Source organism: Carcharodon carcharias, chromosome 16 (genome assembly GCF_017639515.1).
Source record: "Carcharodon carcharias isolate sCarCar2 chromosome 16, sCarCar2.pri, whole genome shotgun sequence".
Taxonomy (NCBI): Eukaryota; Metazoa; Chordata; class Chondrichthyes; order Lamniformes; family Lamnidae; genus Carcharodon; species Carcharodon carcharias.
In genome coordinates, this window is record NC_054482.1 from 45,982,839 (window position 1) to 46,006,003 (window position 23,165).

Here is a 23,165-nt window from a genome sequence, read left to right on the forward strand (position 1 = left end):
CCTTTTTAAAGCAAAGGGTTCACAGCAGGCTGAGGTTTCTTGTAATTGAATATCTGAGGTTTGTTCTCAGATGAGCTTTGAAACTGGAACAGGTTAAGTACTTTGGCTGCTGGATGACTTGCAGCAAGCTTCAGAGTCTTTTTCTCAGTCTGGCTGATGACTGATGTTTCTGATGGCTCTGCTGAGTCCTGTAGTAACAAGGGTACAGTCCCTGAAACCAGTTTTGATCATGTGACCACTGAGTTAGCAATTCTGAGGCCCACCCAGTCTGGTTTGGATGGGGGTGGCCATTGTGATACAATGGGCAGTTGATGGTGGCCAGTGAGTTTCAACCTTCCTTTTTTTTGTCCAGTATGAAACATGGAGACAGGCAGTTTGGAAGCACCATAGTTTTTAGGTGTTACATAAGATCATAAGAACTAGGAGCAGGAGTAGGCAATTCAGCCCCTTGAGCCTGCCCCGCCATTCATTACAATCATGGCTGATCTCATTTCGGCCTCAACTCCAATTTCCCGCCCTCTCCCCATAACCTTTCAACCCATTACTAGTTAAAAATCTGTATCTCCTCCTTAAATTTATTCAGTGTTCCAACATCCACTGCACTCTGAGGTAGATTCACAGATTCACACCCCTTTGAGAAAAGTAATTCCTCCTCATCTCTGATTTAAATCTATCACCCTTTAGCCTAAAACTGTCCTCTCATTCTAGAATGCCCCACAAGGGAAAACATCCACTCCACGTCTACTTTGTCTATCCCCTTTTATCATCTTATATACCTCAATTAGATTTCGTCTCATCCTTCTAAACTCTAGCAAGTATAGGCCTAAACTGCTCAATCTCTCCTCGTAAGACAAGCCCCGCATCTCTGAAATCAATCTAGTGAAACTCCTCTGAACCGCCTCCAGTGCAACTATATCCTTCAAGTAAGGGGACCAAAACCGTGCACAGTATTCCAGGTGCGGTCTCACCAATGCCTTGTACAGTTGCAACAACTTCCCTATTTTTATTCTCTATTCCTTTAGCAATAAATGCCAAAATTCCATTTGCCTTCCTTATTACCTGCTGTACCTGCATACTAGCTTTCAACGGTTCATGCACGAGGACACCCAGATCCCTCTGCACTGAAGCATCCTGAAGTTTCTCTCCATTTAAATAATACGTCGCCTTTTTATTCTTCCGACCAAAATGGATAACCTCACACTTATCCAGATTAAACTCCATCTGCCAAATTTTGGCCCATTGACCTAACCTGCCCATATCCATTTGTAAGTTTCTTATTTCTTCATTGCAACTTACTTTCCCACCTATTTTGGTGTCATCTGCAAATTTAGCCATAGTACCTTCTATCCCTGAATCCAAGTCATTAATGTAGATTGTAAATAGTTGGGGCCCAAGGACTGAACCCTGTGGCACCCCACTAGTTACAGCTTGCCATCCAGAAAAAGACCCATTTATCCCGACTCTCTGCTTTCTGTTGGTTAGCCAGTCCTCTATCCAAGCTAATATATTTCCCCTAACTCCGTGTGATCTTTTCTTGTGTAATAATTTTTTGTGCAGCACCTTATCAAAGGCCTTCTGGAAGTCCAGATATTCTACATCTACAGGATCACCATTATCCACTTTGCTTGTCACATCTTCAAAGAACTCTAGCAAATTAGTCAACACAATTTGCTCTTCATAAAACCATGCTGACTCGATGGATTGCATTTTGACTTTCCAAATACCCCATTAATATTCCTTAATAATGGGTTCCAACAATTTCCCAACGACAGTTGTTAAACTAACTAATCTATAGTTTCCTACTTTCTGCCTCCTTTTTGAATAAAGGCGTTATATTAGCATTTTTTTCAATCCACTGGAACCTTTCCAGAATCCGGGGAATTTTGGAATCCTGGGGACTTGTCACGCTTTAATCCCAATAGTTTTCTCAGTACTTTTTCCTAGTGATGGTGATTGTTCTAAGTTCCTCCTTCTTTATATCCTCTGCACTACCTGTTACTATTGGGGTGGCACTAGTGTCCTCCACTGTGAAAACTGAGGCAAAATATTGATTAAGCGTCACTGCCATTTCTGTGTTTCCCACTATTAACACCCCAGTCTCATCCTCCAAGGGACCAACATTCACTTTAGTTACTCTGTTTCCTTTTATATGCTTGTAGAAGTTTTTGCGATCAGTTTTTACATTTTGAGCTAGTTTTCTTTCATAATTTACCTTTGCTCTTTTTATTATTTTTTTAGTAACCCTTTGTTGATCTTTAAAAGTTTCCCAATCTTCCAGCCTGCCACTGACTTTGCAATTTGGTATGCCTTAGTTTTTGCCTTTAAGTTATCTTTAACTTCCTTGCTTAGCCATGGATGCTTTTTCCCCCTCTTACCATCTTTCTTCCTCATTGGGATACATTTTACTTGGGAGGAATTGAATATCTCCTTTTAAATATCTGCCACTGTTCATCAACTGTCCTACCTTGTAGTCTTCCTGCCCAATCCACTCTGCCCAATCTGCCCTCATACCTATGTAGTTACCTTTGTTTAACTCCAGAACACTAGTATTGGACTCCAGTTTCTCGCTCTCGAGCTGAACTTGAAATTCCATCATGCTATGATCACTCTTCCCTAGAGGATCCTTTACTATGAGATCATTAATTAATCCCATCTCATTACACATAACCAAATCCAGAATAGCCTGCTCCCTGGTTGGTTCCACAACATATTTCTCCAAGAAACAATCTCTAATACACTCTATGAACTCTCCCTCAAGGCTACCCTTGCCAGTTTGTTAGTCCAGTCCATATGCATATTAAAATCACCCATGATTATTGCCGTGCCTTACTTACATGCTCCCAGTATTTCCTGGTTTATACTGTGCCCGACTGCTAAACTACTTTTGGGGACCTATAGATTACTCCTACCAGGGACTTCTTTCCTTTGCTATTTCTTATTTCTACCCAGACTCACTCTACATCTTCAGGATTACCTGGAAAAACTCAGCAGGTCTGGCAGCATCGGCGGAGAAGAAAAGAGTTGACGTTTCGAGTCCTCATGACCCTTCGACAGAACTTGAGTTCGAGTCCAAGAAAGAGCTGAAATATAAGCTGGTTTAAGGTGTGTGTGTGGGGGGCGGAGAGATAGAGAGACAGAGAGGTGGAGGGGGGGTGGTGTGGTTGTAGGGACAAACAAGCAGTGATAGAAGCAGATCATCAAAAGATGTCAACGACAATAGTACAATAGAACACATAGGTGTTAAAGTTGAAGTTGGTGATATTATCTAAACGAATGTGCTAATTAAGAATGGATGGTGGAGCACTCAAGGTATAGCTCTAGTGTGGGCTTTTTTTTTTACAATGGAAATAGGTGGGAAAAGGAAAATCTTTATAATTTATTGGAAAAAAAAAGGAAGGGGGAAACAGAAAGGGGGTGGGGATGGGGGAGGGAGCTCACGACCTAAAGTTGTTGAATTCAATATTGAGTCCGGAAGGCTGTAAAGTCCCTAGTCGGAAGATGAGGTGTTGTTCCTCCAGTTTGCGTTGGGCTTCACTGGAACAATGCAGCAAGCCAAGGACAGACATGTGGGCAAGAGAGCAGGGTGGAGTGTTAAAATGGCAAGCGACAGGGAGGTTTGGGTCATTCTTGCGGACAGACCGCAGGTGTTCTGCAAAGCGGTCACCCAGTTTACGTTTGGTCTCTCCAATGTAGAGGAGACCACATTGGGAGCAACGAATGCAGTAGACTAAGTTGGCGGAAATGCAAGTGAAATGCTGCTTCACTTGAAAGGAGTGTTTGGGTCCTTGGACGGTGAGGAGAGAGGAAGTGAAGGGGCAGGTGTTGCATCTTTTGCATGGGCATGGGGTGGTGCCATAAGGGGGGGTTGAGGAGTAGAGGGTGATGGAGGAGTGGACCAGGGTGTCCCGGAGGGAGCAATCCCTACGGAATGCCGATAAGGGGGGTGAAGGGAAGATGTGTTTGGTGGTGGCATCATGCTGGAGTTGGCGGAAATGGCGGAGGATGATCCTTTGAATGCGGAGGCTGGTGGGGTGATAAGTGAGAACAAGGGGGACCCTATCATGTTTCTGGGAGGGAGGAGAAGGTGTGAGGGCGGATGCACGGGAGATGGGCCGGACACGGTTGAGGGCCCTGTCAACGACCGTGGGTGGAAAACCTCGGTTAAGGAAGAAGGAGGACATGTCAGAGGAACTGTTTTTGAATGTAGCATCATCGGAACAGATGCGACGGAGGCGAAGGAACTGAGAGAGTGGGATGGAGTCCTTACAGGAAGCGGGGTGTGAGGAGCTGTAGTCGAGATAGCTGTGGGAGTCGGTGGGTTTGTAATGGATATTGGTGGACAGTCTATCACCAGAGATTGAGACAGAGGTCAAGGAAGGGAAGGGAAGTGTCAGAGATGGACCACTTGAAAATGATGGAGGGGTGGAAATTGGAAGCAAAATTAATAAATTTTTCCAAGTCCCGACGAGAGCATGAAGTGGCACCGAAGTAATCATCGATGTACCGGAGAAAGAGTTGTGGAAGGGGGCCGGAGTAGGACTGCAACAAGGAATGCTCCACATACCCCATAAAGAGACAGGCATAGCTGGGGCCCATGCGGGTACCCATAGCCACACCTTTTATTTGGAGGAAGTGAGAGGAGTTGAAGGAGAAATTGTTCAGCGTGAGAACAAGTTCAGCCAGACGGAGGAGAGTAGTGGTGGATGGGGATTGTTCGCAGAAACATGGGTGAGGACAAGGGGGACCCTATCATGCTTCTGCGAACAATCCCCATCCACCACTACTCTCCTCCGTCTGGCTGAACTTGTTCTCACACTGAACAATTTCTCCTTCAACTCCTCTCACTTCCTCCAAATAAAAGGTGTGGCTATGGGTACCCGCATGGACCCCAGCTATGCCTGTCTCTTTATGGGGTATGTGGAGCATTCCTTGTTGCAGTCCTACTCCGGCCCCCTTCCACAACTCTTTCTCCGGTACATTGATGATTACTTCGGTGCCGCTTCATGCTCTCGTCGGGACTTGGAAAAATTTATTAATTTTGCTTCCAATCTCCACCCCTCCATCATTTTCAAGTGGTCCATCTCTGACACTTCCCTTCCCTTCCTTGACCTCTCTGTCTCAATCTCTGGTGATAGACTGTCCACCAATATCCATTACAAACCCACCGACTCCCACATCTATCTCGACTACAGCTCCTCACACCCCGCTTCCTGTAAGGACTCCATCCCATTCTCTCAGTTCCTTCGCCTCCGTCGCATCTGTTCCGATGATGCTACATTCAAAAACAGTTCCTCTGACATGTCCTCCTTCTTCCTTAACCGAGGTTTTCCACCCACGGTCGTTGACAGGGCCCTCAACCGTGTCCGGCCCATCTCCCGCTCATCCGCCCTCACGCCTTCTCCTCCCTCCCAGAAACATGATAGGGTCCCCCTTGTCCTCACTTATCACCCCACCAGCCTCCGCATTCAAAGGATCATCCTCCGCCATTTCCGCCAACTCCAGCATGATGCCACCACCAAACACACCTTCCCTTCACCCCCCTTATCGGCATTCCGTAGGGATCGCTCCCTCCGGGACACCCTGGTCCACTCCTCCATCACCCCCTACTCCTCAACCCCCCCCCCCATGGCACCACCCCATGCCCACGCAAAAGATGCAACACCTGCCCCTTCACTTCCTCTCTCCTCCCCGTCCAAGGACCCAAACACTCCTTTCAAGTGAAGCAGCATTTCACTTGCATTTCCGCCAACTTAGTCTACTGCATTCGTTGCTCCCAATGTGGTCTCCTCTACATTGGAGAGACCAAACGTAAACTGGGTGACCGCTTTGCAGAACACCTGCGGTCTGTCCGCAAGAATGACCCAAACCTCCCTGTCGCTTGCCATTTTAACACTCCACCCTGCTCCCTTGCCCACATGTCTGTCCTTGGCTTGCTGCATTGTTCCAGTGAAGCCCAACGCAAACTGGAGGAACAACACCTCATCTTCCGACTAGGGACTTTACAGCCTTCCGGACTGAATATTGAATTCAACAACTTTAGGTCGTGAGCTCCCTCCCCCATCCCCAGCCCCTTTCTGTTTCCCCCTTCCTTTTTTTTTTCCAATAATAAAGATTTTCCTTTTCCCACCTATTTCCATTATATAAAAAAAATTTTAAAAAAGCCCCCACTAGAGCTATACCTTGAGTGCCCTACCATCATTCTTAATTAGCACATTCGTTTAGATAATATCACCAACTTTAACTTTAACACCTATGTGTTCTATTGTACTATTGTCGTTGACATCTTTTGATGATCTGCTTCTATCACTGCTTGTTTGTCCCTACAACCACAAACCCCCCTCCACCTCTCTGTCTCTCTATCTCTCCGCCCCCCACACACACACCTTAAACCAGCTTATATTTCAACTCTTTCTTGGACTCGAACTCAAGTTCTGTCGAAGGGTCATGAGGACTCGAAACGTCAACTCTTTTCTTCTCCGCCGATGCTGCCAGACCTGCTGAGTTTTTCCAGGTAATTCTGTTTTTGTTTTGGATTTCCAGCATCCGCAGTTTTTTTGTTTTTATCACTCTACATCTTGCTGTCCAGTGCCTTTATCATTCCTCACAATAGCACTGATTTCTTCCTTTTACTAAGAAAGCTACACCACCTCCTTTTCTTACCTGCCTATCCTTCCGAAACACTGAGTATCCTTGGACATTCAACTCCCAAATCTGTTCTCCCTATAACCACGTCTCAGTAATGGCCACTAAATCATAGCTACTTATCTCCATTTGCACTGTTAACTCATTGGTTTTATTCCCAATGCTATGTGTATTCAGATGCAAAGCCTTTAAGTTTTCCCTATTGTCAATTTTCCCTACTCCTTATATGACTCTTTGGTGCAATATGGCGTTCACACACCCTGTCCCTTCCTTTCACTTTTTGATAGCAATCAGCCTCGTCACTAACCTGCACTTTTACCCTCTCCTTAAACTTTGATTTTTTACATTTCCATGCAACTGAACCCTCCCCGCCCCCCACCCCCACACTATTTTGTTTAAAGCCCTATCTACGACCCTAGTTATGCAATTCGCCAGGAAACTGTTCCCAGAATGATTCAAGTGGAGCCTGTCTGAACAAAATAGCTCCCTCTTTTCCCTAGTACTGGTGCCAGTGTCCCATGAATTCGAACCCACTTCTTCCACACCAATCTTATTGGCTCATCCTTGAACAATGAGACTTCCACAGATGGCTGTGAGATACCCTCACCTATGTCCATGTTTGATTAGATATTCACCAGAGACTTGATACTGTCTGCAGTTCAAATGGCAAAAGTCATATGATTTGAGGCAGCTACCTTAACAGCTTGCTTATATCCAATTTTTAAAAGTATTGACAAAGTTCATAATATGATGATATGCCATTACTGGGTATGACAACAGGTTTTGCGGTGAGTTACTCGCTGCAGAATTCCCAGCCTCTAGCCTACTTTTGCAGCCACGGTATTTATATGGCTAGTATAGTACAGTTTCTGGTCAATGGTAACCCCCAAGGAGTTGATAGTGGGAGATTCGGAGACGGTAATGCCATTGAATGTCAAGGAGCGATGGTTAGATTCTTTCTTGTTGGAGATGGCCATTGCCTGGCACTTGTGTGACGCAAATGTAATTTGCCACTTATCTGCCTGAATATTGTCCGGGTCTTGCTGCACATGGAAATGACTATTTCAATATCGGAGTAGTCGCAAATGGTGCTGAACGTTATGAAATCATCAGTGAACATTTCCACTTCTTACCTTATGATCAAGCAGCTGAAGTTGGTTGAGCCTAGGACAATACCTCGAGGAACTCCTGTAGTGATGACCCGGGATTTAAATGATTGATCCCGAACAACCACAACCATCTTCCTTTGTGCTAGGCATGACTCCAACCAGTGAAGAGTTTTCCCCCTGATTCCCATTGATTCCAGTTTTGCTAGGGCTCCTTGGTGCCACACTGTCTAATGCTTCCTTGATGTCAAGGACAGTCATACTCGACTCACCTCTGGAGTTCAGCAGTTTTGGCCATGTTTGGACCAAGGCTGTAATGAGGTCAAGAGCTGAGTGGCCCTGGTGGAATCCAAACTGAGCGTTAGTGAGCAGGTTATTGCTGAGTAAATGCTGCTTGATAGCACTGTTGACATCACCTGCCATCACTTTGCTGATGATCAAGCATAGACTGATGGAGCGGTAATTGGTCAGGTTGGATTTGTCCTGCTTTTGGTGGACAGGACATACCTGAGCAATCTTCCACAATGCTGGGTAGATGCCAGTGTTATGGATGTACTGGAACAGATTGGCTAGGAGCGTGGCTAGTTATAGAGCACAAGTCCTCAATATTATTGCTGGAATGTTGTCAGGGCCCATAGCCTTTGCAGTATCCAGTGCCTTTAGCTGTTTTTTATTTTCCTGTGGAGTGAATAGAATTGACTGAAAACTGGCATCTGTGATACTGGGAAATTCGGGAGGAGGCAGAGATGTTTCATCCACAGCACTTCTGACTGAAGATGGTTGCAAATGTTCAGCCTTGTCCTTTGCACTGATGTGCTGGGCTCCCCTACCACTGAAGATAGGGATATTTGTGGAGCCGCCTCTTCCAGTGAGTTGTTTCACTGTCCACCACCATTCATGATTAGCTGTGGCAGGACTGTAGAGCTAAGATCTGATCCCTTGGTTGGGAGTTTTTTTTAAAAGATGTACTTTATTCATAAAGTATCTGAAAGAACATTACAAAACATTTCTAAATGGCCATCACAAAGTGCAATCATATTCAACTTTTACACATGGATCACGAGGTGCTTGAATGCAATCAATGAATATTAGTCATTTCAATGTGGTCATTACAGACAGTGCAATGTTATTGGAGTTATCGACATACAACATGTTGCACTCTGAGGTGCTTCAATACAATTACGATAAGTTCAGTATTCAATGCATACGTTCATTTGTGAACGTACAGCCCAAGGGGTCTATACAATTCCCAGCCCCTCGGTGCACTATGGCAGAAAGGTCTTAGACAGCGACCTTTCCCCATTGCGCCTTTGCGATAGCTGCCCCAAGCTTTAGTGTGTCCCTCAGCACGTAGTCCTGGACCTTGAAATGTGCCAGTCTGCAACAGTCGGTCGGGGATAACTCTTTGCACTGGAAGACCAACAAATTTCGGGCTTTGGTTGGGAGTTTGTTTAATTCTATTAACTGCTGCTCAAGCTGTTTGCCATGCATGTAGTCCTGTGTTGTAACTTCACCAGGTTGACACCTCATTTTTAGATATGCCTGGTGCTGTTCCTGGCATGCTCTCTTCCATTCTCCTTTGAACCAGGGTTGATCCCCAGCTTGATGGTAATGGTAGAGTGAGGGATGTGCCAGGCCATGAGGTTACAGTCGTTGAATACGTTTCTGCTGCTGATGGCACATAGTGCCTGATGAATGCCCAGTTTTGAGTAGTTTGAAATCTATCCAGCTATCATGGTTGTAATGCCACACGATGGAGGGTATTCTCGAAGAGAAGACAGGACTTCGTTTTCACAAGGACTGTGTGATTTCATCCTCAACAATTCTACCTGTTGCAAATGCATCAGTCTATGACAGCATTGCTAGGAATGACCAAGTAGTTTTTTCCTCTTGTTGGCTCCCTCACCACCTCCAGCAGACCCAGTCTGGCAGCTTTGTCCTTTAGGACTTGGGCAGCTCAGTCAGTAGTGTTTTATCTAAGCCATTCTTAGTGAGGCCTCCACACAGAATATGTTCTGTGCCCTTACCACCTTCTGTGTTTCTACCAAGAGGTGTTCAATGTGGAGGAGTACTGACTCATCAGCTGGGGGTTGGGGTGGGGATAGGGATGGTAGATGGTAATCAACAGGTGGTTTTCTTGCCTTTGTTTGACCTGATCCCATGACAGTTCATGGGGTCCAGAGTGAATGTTGAGGTCTCAGAGTCATGGAATTTGAGGTCATGACATATTCACATCCCAGTGCATTTCCATTGTAACTACTGTTCTTTTTATGTAATACTTGAGCCCATTGAGCTTCGGTTTTCATGCGAATCGGAATTGTGGAATGTGATTTCAAAATACAACTAAAAGGAAATTGAATGACTTAATATTCAGCTTTATTATGATCACTTTGAAACAGTGGCCTTGATCACAGGTCTTCACTCAGTGGTACATCTCATTAGTAGTTCTTTTGAGTTATCGGCCTTTTTTTTAAAACTGTTCATCAGTTTTTGCAAGTTTGCAGACTGCTGTGTATGCATCTGGTTACTGGATTGCAGTGGCTGAGCCCAAGTAAGGCTCAGTGTTGGTCTTTGCTGTTTTCACATTATTCTCAGCCAAGTGGGATAGTAGATAGGATGTAGATTTCTCCAGATATGTGCACAGTACTATAATAGATTTTTAAAAAACACATGCTGTAGCTTGAAATCTGAAAAATAGAATAGAAAAAAAATATGAAAATACTCATCAAGCCGGGCAGCATCTGTGGAAACACAGAAGTTAGTCATAGTTATCTGAAATATCAACTGTTTGTTTAGGTTTCTTAGCCTGAAACGTAATTAGCTGTGAGTGACTGCTGTTTCTCCAAAGATGATGTCCTCTCCTCATTCAAAAATGAGATCCTGAAGCCTGATGAATTATAACTATTGAAGGTGGTGGAATTTTAATTTCAATTGAATTTGAATTTTAATACATAAAGGGTGCCCGAAAGGGAGTCTAATATTTGCCTATGAAATTGGATCTATGATTAGCTTATTTTTCAGGATAACTTCTGAATATTTGTTACAAAATAATAAGGGATATAAAAGCCTTAAGTGTTTTTCCATTTACTTATTGAAAAGTTTAATCTATGAGTTAATTTTTAAAGATCACTAATTGTGCAATATTCTTGCTACTCACTGGTATGCTGTTTTCCTTCAGTACATACAATTACATTGGAGATTTATGTAATAAGATGCTGACTGTTACTGAAAGAGGAGACTTCAACATGGCCAGGGAGCACCAGGTAAATTCATTTTTCCAGCTTTCCTTATTTTTATTTCCTTATTCTTATTTTCACTTCTACCAGTACAAGAACGCACGCATGTGTGTGCATATATCATTGCAAAATCTTGTGAGAAACTGAAAATTGAAGACTGTTGATACACAGCGTAATGTAGAAGTTGAATATAAGTTTTAAAGATATGTACTTGTTCTCCTTAATGTAAGAGTCCCTGTTTAAAAGTCATTTTAGTGACCTCTGAGAAGCTGTTAAGATCAGGATAATTAAAATTATCCCACATATTTTGTAGCTTTTAATTCAAATGTGTGTAAGTTGGCCAAGTCATAAAAATGATCATCTACTTTTCAGCTCCAAAACACCCCCAAGGTCTTGGCTTAGGTCCACTTTGTTCCTTTTCTTTGGAACCCCTTTCCAGATCCAGCCAATTTTAACAATGTTTTTGATCCTTCTCAATCTCTCTCTTTTTCTTCACCTATTTGGCCATCTGTCCTAATGTTGCCTTATGTGGCTTACTGCATGTCTAATTTTGCTTTATAACATTGTGAGTGACTATGTCACATTTCATTATGTTACAGGTGCTAAATAAAATTTTTTTTTTGTTGCTGAGTACTATAGAAATGCAAGTTGTAAGGATTGCAGAGGGAGAGGGGTGAAATCAGCTGAACCTCTAACTTCTGATTACTCACCAGTGCCCCTCGGTGTAAAATGTGGGTTTATGGATACTGAATGAGAACACAATTGGTCTCAGCTTTGCACCCAGGATCAAATAGTCTACCCACAGTCTTTGTTTGAGATCACACATGAAGAATGCTGACATGAATGAGCTACCAGCATCTCTGGATTTATAACCTAGCATGGGTCTGTATATTTAAGACTGGAAGGAAGGAGAAACTTTTGAACAAATGCCAAGAATAATTAAGCCACACAGGAATATTTTGTTCTGTTGCTTTTATTTTCTGCTTCCTTCTACACATCAGTACCAAGGAGAGCATAGTCATGTATGCTTTAATCATTTTCTTTTATCTGTCATCTTTTGCAGGCTTTAGTCCAGGAATTCATCGGTTTTGTGAACCGGTTTGGTGAGTAGATTGGGATTGTTATTAAAGATTTTCAGCTATTTTTCATTTGCAGGATGTCATTGGCAAGGTCAGTATTTATTGTTCATCCCTAATTGCCATTGAGAAAGTGGTGAAGACCCATATTCTTAAACTGCTGCAGTACAGTGAAGAAGATATTCCTAGAATTTTGACCCAATGACAATGAAGAAATTGCAAAAATTTCAAAATGGTGTGGAACTTGGAGTTGTTAGTGTTCTCATTTGCTAATTGCATTTGTCCTTCTGTGTAGTAGAGATTGTGTTTGGAAGGTGCTGTTGAAGCCTTGGTGAGTTGCTGCAGTGCATCTTGTAGATAATGCATACTGTAGCCATGGTATACTGGTGGTGGAGGGAGAGAATGTTTAAGGTAGCAGATAGAATGCAAATCAAGTATGCCACGTTGTACTGGATAGTATTAAGCTTCTTGAATGTTGTTGGAGCTGTACTCATCCAGGCAAATGGCAAGCATTCCATCACACTCCTAACTTGTGCCTTTATGAATGGTGGAAAGGCTTTGGGGAGTCGGCCGAGTCATTTGCTGCAGAATACCCAGCTTCTGACCTGCTCTTGTAGAGTTTGTGTTTGGCTCAGTTAAATTTCTGGTCAGTGGTGACCTCCAGAATGTTGATGTTGGGGGGTTTTAACAATGGTCATACTGTTGAATGTCAAGGGGAGATCGTTGAACTGTCCCTTGTTGGAGATCGCCATTGCTCACAACTTGTTTGGCAAAAAACATCACTTGTCACTTAACATCCCAAGTGGTAATGTTATCCTGGTCTTGCTGTATGTGTGTGTGGACTACTTAGTTAACAGAGAAGTTATGAATGGCACTGCAATTATCAGTGAACATCCCCATTCTGATCTTATTATGGAGGGAGGTCATTGATAATGCAGCTAAATATAGTTGGGCTTGGTGATGATGTGGTGATGTGCTGATGCTAAGATGATTGTCCGCAAACAACTATCTTTCCTTTGTGCTAGTTAGGACTTTTGCCATTGGAAAGTTTTCCTCCTCATCCCCAATTCTTTCAATTTTTCTCATACCTTTTGATGCCACACTGAGTCAAATGCTGCCTTGATGTCAAGGGCCATCATCTCAGCCCCTTTGTCCATGTTTGGCAAGGCTGGAATGAGTTGTGGAGCCAAGTGGACGTAACTGAATCCAAACTGAGCAATAGTGAGCAGATTATTGGTGAGTAAAAGCCACTTGATTGCATTGTTGATGATGCTGCCTATCACTTTGCTAATGATTGAGAGTGGACTGATTAACAATATTTGACCAGCTTGGATTTGACTTGCTTTTTGTGGACATGCTGAGCCACTTATCGGTTAAATCAAAGAAACAAAATTTAAACAGAAGGAAGCCAGTTGTCCCATCGTGTCTGTGTCACCTGAGAAAACGCTATCTGGCCAAATTCCACTTTCCACCTCTTGGTCTATAGCCTTTGTAGGTTACAGCCCTTCAAGTGCATATCCATATATTTGTTGTGAAACTAGTATTGCAGTTGTAATGGAACAGCTTGGCTCGAGGCACAGTTAATTCTAGAGCACAAGTCTTCAGTGCAGCATAAACTTTGAATCCAGTGCACTGAGCCATTTCTTGATATGAGGAGTGAATCAAGTTGGCTGAAGACTGGCTTCTATTATAACATAACCCTTGACTCCCCTCACTCTCAAATCTTTGTCTCAGCCTTGAATATATTCTATGACTGTCTCCACTGCTCTTTGGAGTAGGGAATTCCAAAGTCTCATGACCCTATGAAAGAAGAAATTCCTCCTCATTTCATCCAAAATGGGTGACCCCTTATTCTGAAATGATCCCCCATCCCCTAACCCCATTTCAACTCTTCCTACATTGTCAAGCCCCCTCAGAACCTTCTATGTTTCAATAAGGAAGGCTGTCATTCTTCTGAACTCAAATAAGTATAGGACCAACTGGCTTGACCTTCATAAGATAACTCCTTAATCCCAGCAATCAACCTATTTGAACCTTCTGTTAACAGGCAAGTATATCCCTCCTTAAATAAGGAGACCAAAACTGCATACAGTACTCTAGGTTTGATCTCACGAATGTGCTGTACAGCTATATTAAGATTTTTCTGCCTATACACCAATTGCTTGCTGTATCTGCATGCTAACTTTTTCATGTGCAAGGATGCTTGGTTCCCTCTGTACCATAACATTCTGTGATCTCCCTCCATTTAAATATTACTTTGCTTTTCTGTTCTTCCTTCAAAATTGGATAACCTCATACTTTCTCACATTATACTGTACCAAATTTTTGGCCACTCGCTTAAGCTATCTATATCCCTTTGCAGACTCTTTGGTGAAAAGGAAGCTGTGAGGAGAAGACAATCTTTGCATTGTCATCAAATTTGGCTACAATACATTAGGTCCCTTCGACCAAGTCATTAATATAGATTGCAAATAGTTGTCGCCCGAGCACTGATCCTTGTGGCATGCCACAATACAGTTTGTTAACCTGAAAATGACATGTTTACCTTGGGCTAATACCATGTTTTCTGTTAGATAGCCAATCCTCTATCCACACTAACACCAAAAGCTCTTTTGTGGAATAACCATTTGTGATAACTTATCAAATCCCTTTTGGAAATCCAAAGGCATGTAGTGTAAAATTCTATCATGTTGTGATCATTACTCCCTAGAACATCCTTTATTATGAGATCATTAATTAGTCCAGTCTGGTTTCCCATTATCCATCCTGCTCATTACATCTTCAAAGAACTCTAATAAATGTGTCAAACACAATTTCCCATTCTTAAAACCATGTTGTTTCTGCTCATTTGTATTACTATTTTCTAAATGCCCTGCTGCTCCTTCCTTAATAATGGAAAATTATGAAAAAACTGAAAAGAAAGGAGAGCCCAGGAGGCTATTAAAGTCTCCAGAACACAAAATAGCACAGAGTATTTGGAAATGGCTAGGAATCTAATTTCAAGCACATCAAATAAAGGGACAACAATGGGAAAGGGGATGGGAAATACAGGACTGAAGGTGTTGTATCTGAATGCACGCAGTATACGAAATAAGGTAAATGAGCTTGTGACGCAGATTGAAATTGGCAGGTATGATGTGGTGGGCATCACAGAGACATGGCTGCAAGGGGATCAGGACTGGGAGCTAAATATCCAAGGATAAACATCCTATGGAAAAGATAGGCAGGTTGGCAGAGGGGGTAGGGTTGCTTTGTTAGTAAGAAATGAAATTAAATCGATAGCAAGAAATGACGTAGGGTCAGATGATGTAGAATCTGTGTGGGTAGAGTTGAGGAACTGCAAAGGTTTTAAAAAAAAAAACCATAATGGGAGTTATGTACAGGCCTCCGAACAGTAGTCAGGATGTGGGGCACAAGATACATCAGGAGATAGAAAAGGCGTGTAAGGAAGGCAAGGTTACAGTGATCATGGGGGATTTCAATATGCAGGTAGACTGGGAAAATCAGGTTGGTAGTGGACCCAAGAACAGGAATTTGTGGAATGTCTATGAGATGGCTTTTTGGAGCAGCTTGTGGTGGAGCCCACTAGAGACAGGCAATTCTAGATTTAGTGATGTGTAATGGGGCAGATTTGATAAGGGAGCCTAAGGTGAAGGAACCCTTAGGAGGAAGTAACCATAATATGATAGAGTTTACCCTGCAATTTGAGAGGAAAAAGCTGGAATCAGATGTAATGGTATTACAGTTGAATAAAGGCAACTATGGGAGGCATGAGGGAGGAGCTGGCCAGAATTGATTGGGAGATGAGCCTAGCAGGAAAGACAGTGGAACAGCAATGGCAGGAGTTTCTGGGAGTAATTTGGGAGACACAGCAAAAATTCATCCCTAGGAAGAAGCAGTATACTAAAAGAGGACGAGGCTATCATGGCTGGCAAGGGAAGTCAGGAACAGCATAAAAGCTAAAGAGAAAGCATACAATGCGGCGAACAACAGTGGGAAACCAGGTGTTTGGGAAACCTACAAAGACCAACAAAGGACAACTAAAAAAGAAATAAGAAGGGAGAAGATTAAATATGAGGATAAACTAGCCAGTAATATAAAAGAAGATTGCAAGAGTTTTTTTTAGATATATAAAGGGTAAGAGAGAGGCAAAAGTGGACATTGGGCCGCTGGAAAATGACGCTGGAGAAGTAGTAGTGGGGAACAAAGAAATAGTGGAGGAACATGAATAGGTACTTTGCGGTGGAAGACACGAGTAACATCCCTAAAGTTCAAGAGAGTCTGGGGGGGCAGAGGTGAGTATGGTGGCCATTACCAAGGAGAAGGTGCTAGGAAAACTGAAAGGTATGAAGGTGGATAAATTACCTGGACCAGATGGATTACAACCCAGAGTTTTGAAGGGGATAGTGGAGGCGTTAGTGGTGATATTTCAGGAATCACTCATCAGGGAGGGTCCCAGAGGACTGGAAAATCGCTAATGTAACCTCCCTGTTTAAGAAGGGAGTGAGGCAAAAGACCAGAAATTACAGGCCGATTAGCCTGACCGCGGTCGTTGCTAAGATTTTAGAGTCCATTATTAAGGATGAGATTTCAGAATACTTGGAAGTGCATGGTAAAATAGGGCAAAGTCAGCATGGTTTCATCAAGGGGAGGTCATGCCTGACAAATCTGTTAGAATTCTTTGAGGAGGTAACAAGTAGGTTAGACAAAAAGAGCCAATGGATGTTATCTACTTGGACTTCCAGAAGGCCTTTGACAAGGTGCCGCACAGGAGGCTGCTCAGTAAGATAAGAGCCCATGGTGTTAGAGGTAAGGTACTAGCATGGATAGAAGATTGGCTGTCTGGCAGGAGGCAGAGAGTGGGGATAAGGGGGTCCTTCTCAAGATGGCAGCCGGTGACTAGTGGAGTTCCGCAGGGGTCAGTGTTGGGACCACAACTTTTCACTTTATACATTAATGATCTAGATGAAGGAACTGAGGGCATCCTGGCTAAGTTTGCAGGTGATACAAAGATAGGTGGAGGGACAGGTAGTATTGAGGAGGTGGGGAGGCTGCAGAAGGATTTGGACGGGTTGGGAGAATGGGCAAAGAAGTGGCAGATGGAATACAATGTGGGAAAGTGTGAGGTCATGCACTTTGATGGGAAGAATAGAGACATAGACTATTTTCTAAATGTGGAGAGAAGTCAGAAATCTGGAGTGCAAAGGGACTTGGGAGTCCTAGTCCAGGATTCTCTTAAGTTTAACTTGCAGGTTGAGTCGGTAGTTAGGAAGGCAAATGCAATGTTGGCATTTAATTCGAGAGGACTAGAATATAAAAGCAGGGATGTGCTGCTGAGGGTTTATAAGGCTCTGGTCAGACCACATTTAGAATATTGTGAGCAATTTTGGGCCCCGTATCTCAGGAAAGATGTGCTGGCCCTGGAGAGGGTCCAGAGGAGGTTCATGAGAATGATCCCAGGAATGAAAGGCTTAACATATGAGGAACATTTGAGGACTCTGGGTCTATACTCAATGGAGTTTAGAAGGATGAGGGGGGATCTGATTGAAACCTATAGAATACTGAAAGGCCTGGATAGAGTCGATGTGGGGAAGATGTTTCCATTAGTAGCAGAGACTAGGACCCGAGGGCACAGCCTCAGAGTAAAGGGAAGACCTTTTAGAACAGAGATGAGGAGAAACTTCTTTAGCCAGAGAGTGGTGAATCTATGGAATTCATTGCCACAGAAGGCTGTGGAGGCCAGGTCATTGAGTGTATTTAAGACCGAGATAGATAGGTTCTTGATTGGTAAGGGGATCAAAGGTTACGGGGAGAATGGGGTTGAGAAACTTATCAGCCATGATTGAATGGTGGAGCAGACTCGATGGGCCGAATGGCCTAATTTCTGCTCCTATGTCTTATGGATTCCATCATTTTCCCAGTGACAAATGGTAGGCTAACTGGTTTGTAGTTTCCTGCTTTCTGTGTCCTGCCTTTCTTGATTACGGGTGTTACATTTGCAGTTTTCCAATCTGTTGGGACCTATCTACAATCTAGGGAATTTTGGAAGAATGAAACCAACACCTCCACTATTTCTGCAGCCACTTCTTTTAAAAATCTAGGATGTAGGCCATCAGATCCCAGAGACTTGTCAACCTTTAATCTTATTAGCTTGCTGAGTACCCTCATAATGGTGATTTGTTCTAAGTTTCCCCTGTATTTTGGCACCTGACATTCTACCATTATTGGGGTGCTTTTAGTGTCTCCTGTCCTGAAGACAGATATAAAATATTTGTTCCAAGTCTCTGTCATTTCTTTGTTTCCCATAATTTAATCCCCAGTCTCATCCTCCTATGTGACCAATGTTTACTTTAGCCACTCCTCTTGCTTTTTAATATACTCATATAAGCTCTTAGAACCTGTTTTTTATATTTCTTTCTAGTTTACTCATCATCTGTTTTCTCCCTCTTTATTTTTTAGCCATCCATTGCTGGCTTCCTAATATTCTGTCTCATCATTAATCTTTGCAGCTTTGTATGCCGTTTCTGCTAATTTGACATTATCCTTAACTTCCTCCTTCAGCCACTGTGCGTTCTTCTTGTTGACTCTTTCTTTCTCAGTGGAATATATCTTTGAGAATTATGAAATTTTTCCTGAAATGTCTTCCACTGCTTATCTACCCCAGTCCAGTTTAGCCAAATCTGCCTTCATACCTTGTAATTGCCTTTATTTACGTCTAAGACTTTTGTTTCAGACCTAAATTTCTCACCCTCATACTGAATGTGAAATTCTATTGTGTTATGCTGACTTTTCCTTAGAAAATGTTTTATTATGAGATCATAAATTAATCCAGTTTCATTCTTCGTTACCAAATCCAAATTAGCCTGTTCCCTGGTTAGGTCTATAGTATATTTCAAGGAACTGTCCCGAGTACCTTCTATGAACTTGTCCTCAGGGCTACCTTTGCCAATTTGATTTGCCCAAACTATATAAAGATTAAAGTCACCCATCATTATGTCTTACAAGTCCCCGTTATTTCTTGATTGATACTTCACCCTACAATGTAGCTGTTATTAGGGGGCCTACAGACTATTCCCACCAGTTACATTTTCCCCTATTTCTTAACTCCACTCAAACTGATTCTACATTTTGATCTTATCGGCCAAGATCCTTTCTCATTGATCTCATCTGTTTATTAACAGAGCTAGCCCACCTCCTTTTCCTTTTTTCCTATCTCTCCCAAAATGTCAAATACCCTTGAATATTCAGTTCCCAGCCTTGGTCACCTTAGCAATTGCAGAGAGATGGTGCCATCATATCATACCCATTTTTTTTTGTGCCATCAATTCATCAATCTTGCATGCTTTCAGATAAAGAGCAATTCAGTTGCCTTTACCATTTTGCCATACTCTGATCCTATTTGCTGGTGCACTCATGTTGTATGTTCTGCATCTTCCTGTCACACTCTGGTTATGTTACCTATATCGCTACTCTGCATTATTTCTTTTCAACTTTCTGAATTTCCCCTCACTTCAACCTCTCCCCCACTATTTAGTTTAAAGCACCACCTATAGCTTCAGTTATTCAATTTACCAGGACTTATCTCAACAGAACAGCTCCCTCATTCAGCAATACTGATGCCAGTTCCCATTTTCTGAGACCAACCTTTGAACCATACATTCAATTTTTGACCCTATGTCAAAATGCTTGTGGCTCGAGTAGTATTCCAGAGATTATTACCTTGTTGTGATTCTACTTTTTTGATTTAGCCCCTTGTTGCTCATACTCACTCGGCAAAGCCTCTTTCCTTGTCCTATCTATGTCTTTGGTACCTACACAGGGATGGTGATGGAGCCTGGGACATTGACTGTGAGGCCTGATTTCTTTTGGTTGGCTAGTCTGTGGAACAGCTCTCCCAATTTTGACACACATCCCAGATGTTAGTGAGGAAACCTTTTGCAGGGACAACTGAACTGGGTGTACCTTTTGTTGCGAATGAATTTGTTGCCTAGTTCAATGGTGGGTGGCCTGACCAGCTCTCTTATTTCAGCTTTTTGTAGCAGTTTGATGCAGTGGCTTGCTGGACCATTTCAGAGGGCAGTTAAGAGTCAACTACCTTGTTGTGGAGCTGGAAGATTTCCTTCCCCTAAAGATGTTAGTGAACAAGATGTGTTTTTACAACAGTCCAGTCACCATTATTGATAGTAGTTTTAATTCTGGATTTATTTAATTAACTAATTGAATTGAAATTCACCAGCTGCTGTGTGGGATTTGACTCCTGTCTCCAGATCATTAATCTAGGCCTCTGGATTACTTGTTGGTAACATAACCACTCTGCTACTGGACCTCTTTATTGCTGTATAATTTTGAAACCAGTTACACATTTAAATCCAGTTTTGATATTTATGTTCTCGATAGGAACATAAGAAATAGTCACAGGAATAGACCATATGGCCCATTGAGCTTGCTCTGCCATTCATGGCTGATCTGCCTCAACCCCATTTTCTCATCTGCTATCCATTTCCCCAATTCCCTGCAAGATAAAAAGTCTATCTCAGCCTTAAATATCATCAACAGTGAAGCATCTACAACCCTCCGGATGGAGAATTCCTAAAATTCACGCCCTTTTATTAAAGAAGTTTCTCCTCATCTCAGTCGTAAATGGTTGACCCCTTATCTTGAGATTGTGTCCTAGATTCCCCAGCTGGAGATATGAGCCCTCAGTGTCCACCCTGTCGGGTCTCTTTAGAATCTAATGAGATAACCTCTCGTTCTTATAAACTTCAGAGAGTACAGGCTAGAATTTACTCAGCCTCCTCAACATAGGACAACTCTGTCATCCCAGGAATCAATTTAGTGAATCTTCATTTTACCGCCTCCATTGTGAGTATATCCTTCCTTAGGTATGGGGACTAAACTGCGCAAACTATTCCAGGTGTGATCTCATCAAAGTCTGTACAATTTAGCAAGACTTCCTTATTCTTGTATTCTAATTCCTTTGCAAGAAAGGTCAGCATACCATCTACAGAGGTGTGTGGAATTACTTTGATCCCTGATGCACTGAGAAGTGTGATACTGATTAATAACAGGGGAGTCTATGACTGATTTTGCTAAAAACAGTGGTTCTGATGTCGATAAATTTTCCCCAAGATTCTGACTCCTGACCACTTTCCATTAACCTCTGTTGTAAATGCATGCATGGATGCAAGCGTGAGAATAGGGTTATGTTTGATAAGGGCGTGTATTCTAAATTATTTCTTTTGGTTCTAGCTTCTACTATTTTTAAGGTATGCTTAAATTATGGCTTTTATTGATGTCAGAATGAACCTATCCTGTTTGGAATATGGAGGAGAAAATTACTTGCTGATAAACCATCCCAATGATTCAAATGCTTAACAGTTTAGAAATATGATCTGCACCATAATTAGATCAGTGTCTTTGAATTCACTCCCTGGCATATTTTTTGTATGATCTGTATTTTTACTATTGGCCTTAAAAAAAAAAGCTAAAGTAATATCACCATTTCTTCTCAAGCAGATTCATTTGTATTTCTGAAGTATGAACTTCATAACAGAGTGCTGGCCTCTCTTGTGATGTGGCTGCTCCATTATTTTGAGGGCAATTCTATACATGCAATATAAACTGCAGTTATTTTGATTTTGTTGTTTCCTAGTTTCTACTAGTTAAGATTTTTATTTTAAATCCTGTCAAGCAGCAGACTAAGCAATATTGTGGCAGGCATAATCCCATTGGATAAAAGTATCTGCAATCACAGATTTGCTGGTAAGGCCAGCATTTATTGCCTTTGAGAAGGTGGTGATGAACTATCTTCTTGACTGCAGTCCATCTGGTGTTGACGCTGCCACAGTGCTCTTCGGAAGTGAGTTCTAGGCTCTGACCCAGATAGTAAAGGAACAGCAATATAGTTCCTCCAAGCCATGATGGTGTGTGGCTTTGAGGAGAACTTGCAGGTGGTATTCCTATGTGTCTGCTGCCCTCATCCTTCTAGATGGTAGAACTTGCAGGGTTGGAAAGTGCTGTCGAAGAAACTGAGCATGAATTATCACCTAAATTGGAAATCTCATTCTGATTCCATAGGATGACTGCTGTGGGAAATGGAAAAACATCATATTTGTCCAACAGGTATATTTTCAGAAAGATTAGGGCTGAAATGCATTATTAGGCCCAAGTTCATGGATTGGAGCAGTACAATTGGCTTCCTTATCCAATGGATAGGGAAAATTGACCATGGCCATTGCTACTGATATCACCTTAGGTTGAACCACCAGTTTGAGGGGCCACCACTGTCCTGATGGATATTGACTGAGAGAAAATGGTGGCAAAATTTGCCAAATGGGTCACTGAGTTAATTCATTAGGAAAACAAACTAAGCTGCAACAACAAATTGATAGGATAGGAAAGTGAGTAAAAAGTGGCAGATGGAATTCAGTGTCAGTGAGTGTGAAGTGATGTTTATTTTCCTGTTAAAAATACAGCAGCCATTATTATTCTAAATGGAAGTAGGCATAGTCCTGTGGAAGAGCAGAGGGTTTTGGGAGTTTAAGTTTGCAGGATTTGAAGCAGCACCTTTGGTTGATAAATTCATGAACAAAGCAAATGGAATTCTAGGTTTCATCACAAGATATAGTCTAAGCCAAGAAGTAATGATAAGATATATAAAACTTTGGGACCTCAGTTAGAATTCTGTGTGCACTATTGAACTTCAGTATAGAAATATTGTTGAGGCATTAGAGAGGGTACAATGAACATTCATTAAAATGCTGCCTTATATGAGGAAATACAAATATGATGAAAGACTTAGAATAAAGTGGGTATTTTTTCATTAGAACAATACAATAGGAGACGATACAATTGAAGTTTAAAGTTATGAAAGGATGGAACTGGATAACTTGAATAGAGATCCTCTGCAGTAGCTGAGGGGTATAGAACAAGGGGCCACAGATAAAAGATTAAATGTAAGAGATTTAGAACAGAGGGCAGGAGAGACTTATTTCCTTTAGAGTTAAGAGGTTGTGGAATTCTCAGGTGAGAAGTAGCACATCCCTAACTGAAACTTCTGACAGGCAGCTTGTAGAATCCTGCACACTCAGAAGATATTTCTTCTC

General features: G+C 42.3%; 1 protein-coding gene across 3 annotated transcripts in view; it reads left to right on the forward strand.

The window, feature by feature from the left end:
- The window catches only part of npl (N-acetylneuraminate pyruvate lyase (dihydrodipicolinate synthase)), a 65,238-nt gene that overhangs the window by 37,885 nt on the left and 4,188 nt on the right, over positions 1-23,165 (forward strand). For all 3 annotated transcript variants that reach the window (XM_041208549.1, XM_041208552.1, XM_041208550.1), the window contains 2 exons: positions 10,927-11,011; positions 12,048-12,087. In XM_041208549.1, the coding sequence (XP_041064483.1) occupies positions 10,927-11,011; positions 12,048-12,087 (125 nt within the window). The remainder of the gene's footprint in view (positions 1-10,926; positions 11,012-12,047; positions 12,088-23,165) is intronic.